The sequence below is a fragment of the Mercenaria mercenaria genome, chromosome 17, assembly GCF_021730395.1.
Source record: "Mercenaria mercenaria strain notata chromosome 17, MADL_Memer_1, whole genome shotgun sequence".
Taxonomy (NCBI): domain Eukaryota; kingdom Metazoa; phylum Mollusca; class Bivalvia; order Venerida; family Veneridae; genus Mercenaria; species Mercenaria mercenaria.
The window spans coordinates 37,830,052-37,842,852 of record NC_069377.1 but is presented as its reverse complement, the minus strand read 5'-3'; the positions used below and the strand labels follow the sequence as shown (position 1 = coordinate 37,842,852).

General features: G+C 34.5%; 2 protein-coding genes across 2 annotated transcripts in view; both read left to right on the top strand.

Annotated features, from left to right (window-relative positions):
* Window positions 1–2,216: 2,216 nt before the first annotated feature.
* Window positions 2,217–6,201, top strand: LOC123535791 (uncharacterized). Its single transcript, XM_045318542.2, has 3 exons — window positions 2,217–2,780; window positions 4,270–4,433; window positions 6,136–6,201. Exons 1-3 carry the CDS (start codon window positions 2,555–2,557, stop codon window positions 6,199–6,201), a joined length of 456 nt encoding a protein of 151 aa, XP_045174477.2. The 5' UTR covers window positions 2,217–2,554.
* A 51-nt stretch (window positions 6,202–6,252) lies between these two features.
* Window positions 6,253–12,801, top strand: part of LOC123537426 (uncharacterized) — a 28,808-nt gene continuing 22,259 nt past the window's right edge. Inside the window, exon 1 of the mRNA XM_053527978.1 lies at window positions 6,253–6,484. The gene's annotated coding sequence lies outside the window, so the exon portion shown is untranslated. The remainder of the gene's footprint in view (window positions 6,485–12,801) is intronic.

The window sequence follows — 12,801 nt, the reverse complement described above, 5'->3', positions numbered from 1 at the left end:
GCTTTGAATGTCCATGATAAAAGACCGTAGGTTTCTGTGTGGGTTATTCTTTCGTGTTCTATTTCATAACGTTTAAATCAGAGATATCTGGCTTAAAGTAATTGCTATGTTTTGTTTAAAATAAAATAATTACTCCCTGATGCCGCCTCGAAAGGCAAATCGGTCATTTTGATAAGTATAATATGAGATGTGCATATTTAAGATAACATGTACCTTTATGTCTTCAGGATAATGTTTTATTCAAACCTCTCTGTGACTTTTCAGTGGACAAGATAACACAAAGGGAAAACGTTGCTTACTTCAAGCGAGTAGATTCTCCACCCGGATCTGTGTTTAAACCTAATGAAAACCTTCATAACTCAACGGAAGAATACTTGAATCAGCAACTTATTGTGAATGGGCTATTCTGTAAGCCGTTTACAAACTATCACGTTTATCACATTTTCTTTTGCAACAATTCAAAGCTGCCCCTCTAGTTTCTTTTTCCGAAATTTAAAAAGCTTATTGGCAATCGCAGATGAAATAAATTTTAAAGTATTTTTGTGTGTTTTCATGAACTTTTATCTACAATAAAATGACATTTTGATGTTGATCTGGAGGCATCTTATTTTGAATCAATATACATGTACATGTACACTGACATCCCTTTATGACGCGAAAATGTGGGTTGTAATTTCGAGTGTCTTTGACAGCGACATATCCTGAGCTGTGTATGTATTGCAATCACGTTAAGAAAAATAATGCTTTATCTCGGCTGTCAGAAATAAGGAATACGTATTCTGTAAGAAAAGGCCTGTAGTTTATTCTGTGAAACATTATCATTACTACTTTCACAATTAAATTTTTATGAAAATGTCAACTTTCATAGGTAGCAATTTCTGATCGTTTAATGACATCTCTTCTGAGAAATTAATGTTTAAAGTTTAATTTTACTTTACGGCTAATTACCCTGACATTGTCATGATTTGAACATAAAATATCTCTTATTCTTTATTATCCTTTCATGTGTGAATTCTCTAAACAGGCATTATAGACGTCTCATAGTTCAAAGAATTATACGTATTAACGGTCATACCAACATCGAACAAAAATATGAAATAACATATATACCAAAATATCATTTTTGCAAATAACATTCATTTTTATGTTCATTTATTATTCAACAATAAATTTGACACCTAGTTATTACCGTGTTGGAGAGTGACGGAAAGTAAGCGAATGTTCAATACATGTTGTGATCTACAGCTTATCGAACAGTAATACTACATCCATGGTGCTTATTACGTCGACGTTATCCACATGAGCTTCGATACATCTAAATTCTTGGCAAATTCTTTAATTTTAGCAGATTCAAGACGTTAACTGATATTCGATAATTGCTATTGGCGATCAAATAACTACATCCGCAAAAAGGAACCTGAATATCAGTTTCACAAGCGGTAGTCCTGATTCTTGTAGAAAAAAAATATTTACCATCTCTTATGTCATATATTATAGTTTATGAAATAAATATGAAAATTTTCCAGGAACATACGTTTTTATAATCCTAAACTCGTGTTTTTAAATTACTTTGACATATACAACGAAGCTTTATTTGAGCTATATTTAATTTTGTGGATACAGTATTTTTCACTTAAAAATGCGGTTAAAAAGGATGAGAGAACGTAGTAATAGTTACAGTTTTACAAGACAGTTAACAAAGACTTTTTGTATTTTATTTCAAACCGATATGAAAAAATGCTATCTTTAAGCAATATATTTACTTGTTTCAAGATGTATATCTTTTTAAATAAACACATTTTCTTTCATCAGGTTGTTCAGAAAGAGTGAATTTTAGAATTTCTCCGCCTGTTATAGAGCCGTATTTCAAGGTTGATCTTGGTTTCAGTCATAAGATTTATGGAGCAATCATTCATCGAGAGCTTAAAGACAAAGGTTTGTATATCTTTCTATTTTTGTTGATCAGAACTGTACAGCAGCTTGTGTATATGCTCCTAAGAAAGGGTTACCACGCAGACATGTCTAACTGGTGTACTTAATTCTTACATTCATTGTCAAAACGTGTATTTCGTACATAATCTTAAAACAGTAACATGTTCTGGAACATTTTGTCTACAATATACGTGAGAGCGATTAAGTGTCACCGTGAAATGACTTCACTAACGTAGGTGAATGTTGCACTACAGGCTAGTTTTTACATGGTATTAACGGGAATTTCGATAAACCTACACGAGGAACGTGACATCGACTAGGAACTAACGTAAATTGTGTATACCTATATGGACTAATAAACGTGAAAACGACGAGGTAATAATGGTACTTGTATGTACATACACGAAACCAGCAACTCGTAACCAACCAGACATTAACAGAAATTGCATTCGGAAACAAACCAGCAGAAGTGACCCAGACTAGATGATACCGAATTTTGCCGGAATTTGTATATCTTTACTAGATCTATTTAGTAAATGTGTGAGTAAATGTGTCACTAATAAATTTTCTATACAGATTGGTGGTTTTCTTTTCGTTAGATGCCGGGAGTTTTTGGCAGAGAATGGTTCTATGGATAAGCAGGGACGAATGGAGCTTTCTTACATTCGGATCATATATGTGTGGTGGTATGATAAACGCCCATAAAAATGACAAGCACCTGTTCGTATGTGAAGCTCCAATGATTGGTCGTTACGTTACACTACAAACAAATGTACATTCTGATCCGGATATTGTGCCGTATGAATACTTGAACCTTCAGATCAATGAACTTATCGTTTATGGGAAAGGTATGTGAAAATATTTTGGATAAAACCCGGATACGTTTGCGGCTGCAAGGGAAGTCATACTTAGTCGTACTGGTAAATACATGTATCAATATAATTTCTAACCGAAGCTTTTTGTATCTTGAAAGAAAAATGCATTGGCTTATTACTGTCTTCGCAGAGATATTGGTCAATGAATTTCCCTACATCTAGGGCACATAAACGTACTGTAAATGATTGTGTTAGAAACCGTTTTACATTCCTGCCGTAAAAATATCAAAACGATAAAAAACAAAGACGATTTCAATATTATCTATGGATTCAACTTAACCGACGAAGCCTGTTATTCCCTGTGGTCACTATGACTGCCTACAAAAATATTAGGGGTGGGAAAGAATACTGAAATCAATATTCGGTTTGCCATATTCAAATATATTCGAAAATTCGGTTTGTTTTAATGGAATTTTTAAATTCTTATTAAGTGATTGGCATATACAAAATATTCCTTCCGTTGTTTTAAACGTGAATCATCGTACGTAATAAGGCCTAAAAATGTTTCTTTCGGGTAATCCGACACTACCTAACTAAACCCACCGACCCTAGCGTTTTATTTCACGATTCTGACAGTATAATCATGGATATATTTAACTAATTCAGTTTTTAAGCTTCAAAATGATAGAAAAAAAACATTCAAATCTATTATAATTTAGACCGTCGCAACTTCATCTAAAAATAACAGGTCGTCCAATTTAAGCAAGTGTCGCGTTGTTGTTTTACCGCCGCCATTTTGAAAAAAAATCTATACACTAATTTACGAATATTCGAATTTGATTTTCATATTCGAATATTCGGCCGATATTCGAATATACGTTCCCATCCGTAAAACATATATTATGGTAAAATTGACGGAATTTACTTTTGTTACCTTTGTTATTTTGACACTGAGCGACTAGTTCCGAACAATGCTAAGTATTATTCTAAGGGCATCTACCTATTCTTTCTAACAAGATATCATTTATTTTATTGAAGTATTTTGTAATTTCGTGAGTTTTGATGTAATGCGTTGGAAAAAGTAGAGACATAAGAATATATAGGTCTCTTAAATCCGCCATTTTGCTTTCGTTGGAATGAAAAGGAAACGGCTACCATTTTGATCTTATTAACATTCTCCTTTGTGTCAAGCCATGTTTGAAAATTCTTTCACTGCCATAAATAATTATGAAAACCTAATAGGAAGAATGAGCATTACAATGACAAGTTTGCCTTTCTGTTTGGCAGTAATAAACTCAAATAGGCTCTCATTTTGCAAAAAAAAAAGTCAGAGAAGGCTTTTAAAAGGATGTATATATTTCTTATTGTGGTAAATTTAAGTTTTAGCCATGACCACATTTTTTCTACGGTAAACGTCTTCCTTGCAATTAAGTTGAGCATTTGGCATGAAAAATTGAATTGTTACAAATTTCTCTGAGTTAAAAGCAAATTGTTGGTGTATATTGAATCATTGTTCATTCAGCAACAAAATGTGGGCGTCTCCTTGGATTGATGACTGACGAAGTAACATTGGCACAAATAACAACGTCAAGTTTCATTGATGGTTTTCATAGTAACCAATCAAGACTAAATGAAAATGGACCAGGATGGTGTCCGAAAGTAGAGGATAAAAAACCTTTCATAAAGGTAGGGGATCACTGATAAGATTTTATTTTGAAAATAATAATTACGTTTACGAACACAAAAAACAGCTTTAAATGGGTATTTGATAACAGGTGTGCGTTGTAACAGTTGGAAATTGATTTAACAGGTAGAGCATAATACTACGGTGGTATGTTTAGGACATGCAATTATTTTTTTAGGATTAAATTATCTTGAGCGATCAACATCTTATTTCGTGCGCACGAAATCTTATCTTGAGCGATCAACATCTTATCTCGAGCGATCAACATATTATCTTAAGCGATCAATATATTATATTGAGAGATCAACATCTTATTTCGAGCGATCAACATCTTATTTCGAGCGACCAACATATTATCTTGTCATGAGCGATCAACATATTTTCTTGAGCGATCAACATATTATCTTGAGCGATCAACATATTATCTTGAGCGATCAACATATTATTTTGAGCGACCAACATCTTATCTCGAGCGATCAACATCTTATTTCGTGCGCACGACATCTTATCTTGAGCGATCAACACATTATCTCGAGCGATCAACATATTATCTTGAGCGATCGACATCTTATTTCGAGCGACCAACATATTGTCTTGAGCGATCGACATCTTATCTTATCGCTCGAGATAAGATGTCGTGCGCACGAGATAAGATGTTGATCGCTCAAGATAATATGTTGATCGCTCGAGATAAGATGTTGATCGCTCAATATAATATGTTGATCGCTCGAGATAAGATGTTGATCGCTCAAGATAATATGTTGATCGCTCGAGATAAGATGTTGATCGCTCAATATAATATGTTGGTCGCTCGAGATAAGATGTTGATCGCTCAAGATAAGATGTCGTGCGGACGAGATAAGATGTTGATCGCTCGAGATAAGATGTCGTGCGCACGAGATAAGATGTTGATCGCTCAAGATAAGATGTCGTGCATACGAGATAATTTAATCTTTAAAAAAATAACATATGTCCTAAACATACCACCGTATAATACAATGCGGCCACTCGGAAAAGTAATTTATCTAAAGAGGTTAATAATATGTATCTGATGGAAAAGAAAATACTTTCCTTTGTAAAGAGGTATTCATTTCTTTTTAATGGAGTCATATCACATGTAATATCAGAAAATTTTTCGTTGTGAAAATGCCTAAGTTTGTTATTTTTACTGTTAGAAAATATTCTGGCATTCACGAGTTCACAAGAAAATATAGCCAAAAGGAAAATATTAAAACAGAAAAAGAGGAAAAATAAGAAAAAAATGATATTTCAGTATACAGATAGTGAGAAGATTTCCAAATTAAGTACAATGTCAGACAATTTAGAATATTTACATTCACAAAGAATTTTAAAGAAAAGGAAATAATTTTTTTGTTCTTTTAAAAATCTTGAAAAGTATCAAGGGCGACCTTTTCTGTGCAAGGCAGCATGTTAGATCTTACGTCGTTTACAATTAACATAAAGAAAACTATGTCATTGAATCTTTGAAAGTCGGCAGTAAAAATTTCAAAAGGAATATCTATTTGATAGTAAAAATGTCTTGTTTTTACTGACGTTAAGGATCAAGACAATGCGATTTTTTTGGTTAAGTTTGTTTAAGTCAAAATCAGGAACTGTATTATTTTAGATCCTTTCTTTATTTTGGTTTTGGAAGGCAAACTAAAATGTCATATTATAAGATTCTTTCACTGGTTGTTGGTGCAGATGGGAGTTTCCGGCCTCGAGGGTAACTGTTTAGGCGGTAACGAAGCTCCTGCCTATAACCAGTGACATAATCTTTTTCTTGCATACCGATTTCAAAATAATAATAATAATAATAAAATCAATCGAACGGCTTTCTTTTTAGAACTATTTCTTATAGCAGCGTATTTAAACAAAGCGCGGGAAACCAACGTACGTAAACAGGAAAGACGTCATGACGTTTCAAAGACAAATAACAATGTTTAGTTCCGGTTTTGTTTTATCAGCTACAGCGTAACGTTATGAAATTTTGATAAAATAACGTGTTTTGTATCGAGAAATATCCTGTCAGGAACAAAGAGGAACTGTCAAGGTATAGGATTTTTATTTCGTTTTATTTTTTTTAATAAAATGTAAATTACTACATAAATCTTCTACATATATGTAGTTCGTAATACGTCACTTACAGCACGAGAGTCATCTTACACCGCACCGGCAAAAATACCGAAAATCCCCGTCTGTTATGCAAGAAAGGTGAGTCTTTTTTGTAAAGATCGATAGTCGAAGATTTGTTATATGGTTTTCTGATATTGATAAAAACAAGCCTCATATTTTATAGTAATCAACTGTAAAATGTTGATAGTAGAAGCTCGTTCTGGGATGCTGTATGTATTCGGCTCTCGTGGATTTTGCCAGAATGGATCTCACGAGGCGCATAAGCGCCAATTGTAATCCGACCTTGCAAAATCCACGAGAGACGAATACAAAATCCCAGATATAACTGTTGTAACAATGACCCTTATCAAACACCTCCACCTACTTATGTGACGTTTTGTTATCAAACGAAATTTAAATGTTTATCGATGAAAGTAGCCAGGTAACATACAATACAAAAGGTACAATACGGATTTTTTTCACACCCGTTAAAACGCACGTGAAATAACATCCAATTCTTCCATCAGCGTAAACACTTGTACATATGTTAGCAAAATAAATGAACCATGACTCCTTGATTGTTGTTTATCATATACATTTAATCATGAACATTCACAATAACAATGCCGGTGTAACATTAAAGTGTGAACCCGTTGAAAATTGACCCCATGGGTCATTTTTCAACGGATTAATGACCAATTTTCAACGTTGAAAACTGACCCGTCCCGTTATTTAATGACCCACCCACGCGTAAAAATTTGACCCTCGTTGAAAACTTATCAACTATAGTCATGTTATATTTCAACGTTGAAAACTGATCCCAATAATCTTACGCAATATATCTATTACCATACAGATGAAAGATTAATATCTCTGTATTTTTTCAGTAATAAACGTTTAGGTATACATTCGAGCACGCCACGAGCTAATAATACTTCTAATTACTTGCCAATTCATCGGCAATAACTCTGCAGATGAAGTTAAAACCCATCTACACATCTGTGGATGCTTATTTACGAACTGATCAAGTACAGTCGGGTCATATTTCAATGTTAAATTCAAAAGCACTCATCGATTTTGGGCCAATGGTTCGAGTGACAGTACTGACCTGATTGTTTATTACACATAATTGCATTATTTGTTTATATCAGATTATAATCAGACGAAAAGAAATGAGCCGCACCATGAGAAAACCAACATAGTGGGTGTGCGACCAGCATGGATCCAGACCAGCCTGCGCATCCGCGCAGTCTGGTCAGGATCCATGCTGTTCGCTATCAGTTTCTCCAATTCCAGTAGGCTTTAAAAGCGAACAGCATGGGGCCTGACCAGACTGCGCGGATGCGCAGGCTGGTCTGGATCCATGCTGGTCGCAAACCCACTATGTTGGTTTTCTCATGGCACGGCTCAAATTATTTGTTTCCGTATTTAACGAGAGACATTGCCTAGTAAGATAAGACACTATATTTGTATTTGTTAAGCAATTTGGCAAAATATTTGAAAAACATTTCTCTAGTTAGGACAAACGAAACGTGAAACGACTTCTCATAACTTTTAAGATTTTGAAGAAATTATCAGGTGGGACATCTATAAGTCCATGCTTTAAGCGGATTTAATTGCTCTAAGTGTTTTGTGACATACGCGATCTCGCTAGAAAAAGGCGTAGTTAATGATAACAGGCTAAGGGGGAAAATACTACAGCGAACTTAACCTAATTGTTGATCATGATATGTAGAGAGTTTGGCTGTACGATTTCCGCATAAGGGTTCGGAATGTGCGCAATACTATCTCATTTCACAGAGTGGTTCGACTTGATCCACCAATAATGTATTAGGCATTCGTATCAGTTAGTTTTTTGCTTTTGGTCATGTACATAGGGGTCATTTTACAACGTTGAAAATTTACCTCCTAGGCCATTTAAACGTTACACCGCTATTTCTAAAAGCCATATCTATACATTCTATAAATGAATTAAAACAGTAGATTATACAAGTTCGTAAATGACCCTAATTATGAGATAAAATTTCAAACCTAAAGACAAAAAATATATATCTTTGTGTTAAAGAGATATCACTATAATTTACAGAGATATCTCTCATACATACCTTGTTATGATCGGAAAAGATGCTCCCTTTGTGGTAGTCTCGATGTGCCTGTCGAACACCGTCCACATCCAACCACATGTCGGAAATCGTTGTGTTAAATTTTCGGTAACAGATCCCTGTCCAACATATAAATGATCTTGCCTACCTACCCCGGCGAAGTTGTCAGTTTGAGCTCGGGCTCGGTCTTGTGAAGTTATTTTTAAGAAGCTGTCCAGCAAGACTGTGATAGTTCGGGTTCTTTTCAGTGTGTTTCTCTACTACAAACAGACGACTGGCGTTTAATTTAAATTTAGCCAACCTTTAAAAAATGACCCCATTATTGATAAAACTTTAACGACTGATCAGGTCTCAACGACTTTTTGATCACAATTTAATATATTATATATATTATACCAGATTTATTTAATGTTGAAATGTTGGCAGGGTCAATTCTCAACGTTAAAAAATGTCCTAGGGTCAATTCCCAACGTTAAAAAACGACCAATGTGGTCAATTTTCAACGGGAGCAAAATTTAATATTACACTGGAAATAACAATTTTCTAGATGTAAGTTAAACACGTTTGGTAATTTTCAAAGGTAAACACATAAATCGAAGGCACAGTCTACAGACTAACTATTCTAAAAAGAGAATTAATAATCAATCAATGGTCCAGTCGCCAAATGTCCGATCGCTCCGCCTCTTAGATCACGTGGTCAGTGTAACAAACAAGCTTACGATAATGTTGAATAATTTTCCTTAAGGTGTTGGCGAATATTTCTTTCTTAACAAATCATTGTGACTATTAAGTTTGTGCTGTAAAAGCACATTTTCATATATGCGCGTTCCGCGGAAAAGCTTAAACGTATAACGTCCCTAAAACGGATTATTCAGAAAGAAATGACGTCAACGTAAAAAAACAACGTAGACATTTCCGCGCATTTCATAAAATTTGATACTGTTCAGGGACAATGTATTCATTTACTTGGTTATTTGCGTGTTTTATGCTAGAATAGCGTTTAACTTAGTGCATGTTCTTATAGTGTAATAACATCTTCAGAATCCTCCGGGAATCGTTTTTACCTCGGGATTTTGCATATGTTATCACACAAAAAACATGCGTTATCCCTACATTATAGCATAAGATTGCTGTTCTTGTCACTTTTCGGTGGTATTTTAGCAGGAGAAAAAACGTGTGTTAACAGTGAAATTCTCGGGCCCACGTACTGTTTAAACACCTTTTATATATGCGCGTTCCATGGCAAAGTGTAAACGTATAACGGCCCCAAAATGAATAATTCATAAGGAATGACGTCAACGTGAAAAAAAACTCAGAGATTTCCACGCATTTCATGGAAATTTTATGATGTAGGGGGTAATCTATCTAATCTAATGTATCCATTTATTAGTTTTTACGCGTTTTATTTATTTTATTTTATTTTATTTTATTTTATTTTATTTTATTTTATTTTATTACGATATGTACGAACTGAACAAATCTACGACCGTTTGTCTGTATTTACGTTTCGTGACTTCTTCCTAATTCTTGATATCATTTCTCCATTTTCAATCTCCGTATATAAACTGTTTTTCGTTTGTTGCTATCAAATTGCAATTACAACCTGAGGTTTACTGCTTCTAATAAGCTCGCTTAGTTTATTATAGGGAGGGGATATTGGCATCCCACCAGTCACCGATATTTCAGCATGATTCAAACAGGTCTCTTGCCTAGGACTCTTTTTGAATTATTCAACATTTTCAACCCTTTATCTATATTTGAAAATCTGTGTGGTATTTATTAAATTGATAAATATTTTCAAATAAAACCCACACTTAAAGTGGGATAGCTTGAATATTTTCATCTATATTATTTTAATCAAATAAAAGTAATAACTACAATACTGTTGGGAAAATATCAAAAAAATAGGAGGAGTTATTTGAAAGTTTGCGAGTTATGACCGTGTTGCGCTGAAATGTGTGGAAATTTGGTCATTAACTCGATGCAACAATGTTATAACTAAGCAATTAAAGATAATATACTCAGTCTGGAGAAATTAGCACTACTGCATATAAACATTTAAAACATCAAAATTACAGAATCTCTTCAATTGTTAATATCAAGAAAGCTTACAAATTCAGTTTCCTTTTTACTTTACAATAAAATATAACTCGTTTAGTTACAAGACCTCATATCTGTCGTTTCATATCAGGATTAGTAAAAGGGCATATTTTTCCAAGGTATTTGAATATTTTACTGTATATAGGCGTCGAGAACCTTCATGGTCCAAGGTATTCGAATATTTTACTGTATATAGGCGTCGAGAACCTTCATGGTCCAAGGTATTCGAATATTTTACTGTATATAGGCGTCGAGAACCTTCATGGTCCAAGGTATTTGAATATTTTACTGTATATAGGCGTCGAGGTTCATGGTCCAAGGTATTCGATTATTTTACTGTATATAGGCGTCGAGAACCTTCATGGTCCAAGGTATTCGATTATTTTACTGTATTTAGGCGTCGAGAACCTTCATGGTCCAAGGTATATAGGCGTCGAGAACCTTCATTGTCCAAGGTATTCGAATATTTTACTGTATATAGGCGTCGAGAACCTTCATGGTCCAAGGTATTCGAATATTTTACTGTATATAGGCGTCGAGAACCTTCATGGTCCGAGGTATTTGAATATTTTACTGGGAGCCTTTAAGGTCAAAGTTATTTCATAAAATTCAGAAAATAGGCAATAAGAGCTTTTCTGGTCCAAGGTATTTCCATATTTTACACATATAGACACTGAGTGTCTTTATGTACATGGTATTTGCATATTTTACAGTATATAGGCATTGAGAGTCTTCAAGGTACAAGGTACTTTTATAATCTACAGAATATAGGCACTTTAGTGCCTTTAATGTACAAGAAATGTGCACATTTTACAGTATGTAGGCACTGAGTGCCTTTAAGGTATAAAGTATTTGTATATTTTACTGAATATAGGCATTGATGGTTTTTAAAATATTTCTAGGTTACAAGAAATAATTATGCACAATTTCTGCAGCGGAAGTATTGCGCGACTCAGGAGCACAATACTATTCCGCAAAAGAACACGTGCGTACTTCTCAATACAAATCTTAAAGTCTTTTTATTACATACAGATCTACAAATAAACATATTTTTCTTATAAATGATATAAATTTGTTCTTTAGCTAGAGAAACATTTTAAACATAACAACACGCATCAAACTGATATCAACAAAGACTTGACACACCTGATGTGAAATTTGAATATAAATATGGAAAATATAGACGTTTAAGGATCCATAAGTAAGGTGGTATGTTTGGGACATACATTTATTTTTTAAGATAGAATTATCTCGTGCGCTCGACATCTTATCTCGAGCGCACGACATCTTATCTCGTGCGCACGATATTTTATCTCGAGCCCACGACATCTTATCTCGTGCGCACGACATCTTATCTCAAGCGCACGACACGACATATAATTTCGTGCGCATGACATCTCATCTCGTGGGAACCACATCTCATCTCGTGCTTATCTCGAGCGCACGACATTTTATCTCGAGCGCAAGACATCTTATCTAGAGCACACGACATCTTATCTTGTACGCACGACACGACATCTTATTTCGTGTGCATGACATCTTATAACAACATGTTATCTCGTGCGCACGATATCTTATCTCGTGCGCAAGACATCTTATCTCGTGCGCACGACACGACATCTTATCTTGTGCACACAATATCTTATCTTGTGCGCAAGACATCTTATCTCGAGTGCGCGACATTTTATCCGAACCGTACGACATCTCATCTCGTGAGGACGGCATCTTATCTCGAACCCACGACATCTCATCCATATATATTATGGCCCTTTGTATGTATTTTAATACATTGTAACTTTACAGTTTGATGAAACTTTTTAAGGTCTCCAGTTGATTATACTTCAGCCGAGGTAACTGCTTATTGAAGTGAAAAATACGTAAGTCTGCATTCCTGTGGAGAAGGGAAATGAATAACTTGCAAAACTCCAACTTTATTTCAACCAGTTAATAATAAAAATCATCGTTATTAAACAGATTTTGAAGACAAATGCTATACTAATCTGCTAATCTCGACAATCAGCTTGTCGGAGAAAAATGGCCGAGATACGCGGTG

Excerpts from the sequence above, each read along its gene's own strand:
- LOC123535791 (XM_045318542.2), top strand. The coding sequence starts at position 2,555 with ATGGTTCTATGGATAAGCAGGGACGAATGGAGCTTTCTTACATTCGGA. Across the intron at positions 2,781-4,269 it reads ACTTATCGTTTATGGGAAAG|CAACAAAATGTGGGCGTCTC; the intron begins GTATGTGAAAAT and ends TTGTTCATTCAG. Across the intron at positions 4,434-6,135 it reads ATAAAAAACCTTTCATAAAG|ATGGGAGTTTCCGGCCTCGA; the intron begins GTAGGGGATCAC and ends TTGTTGGTGCAG.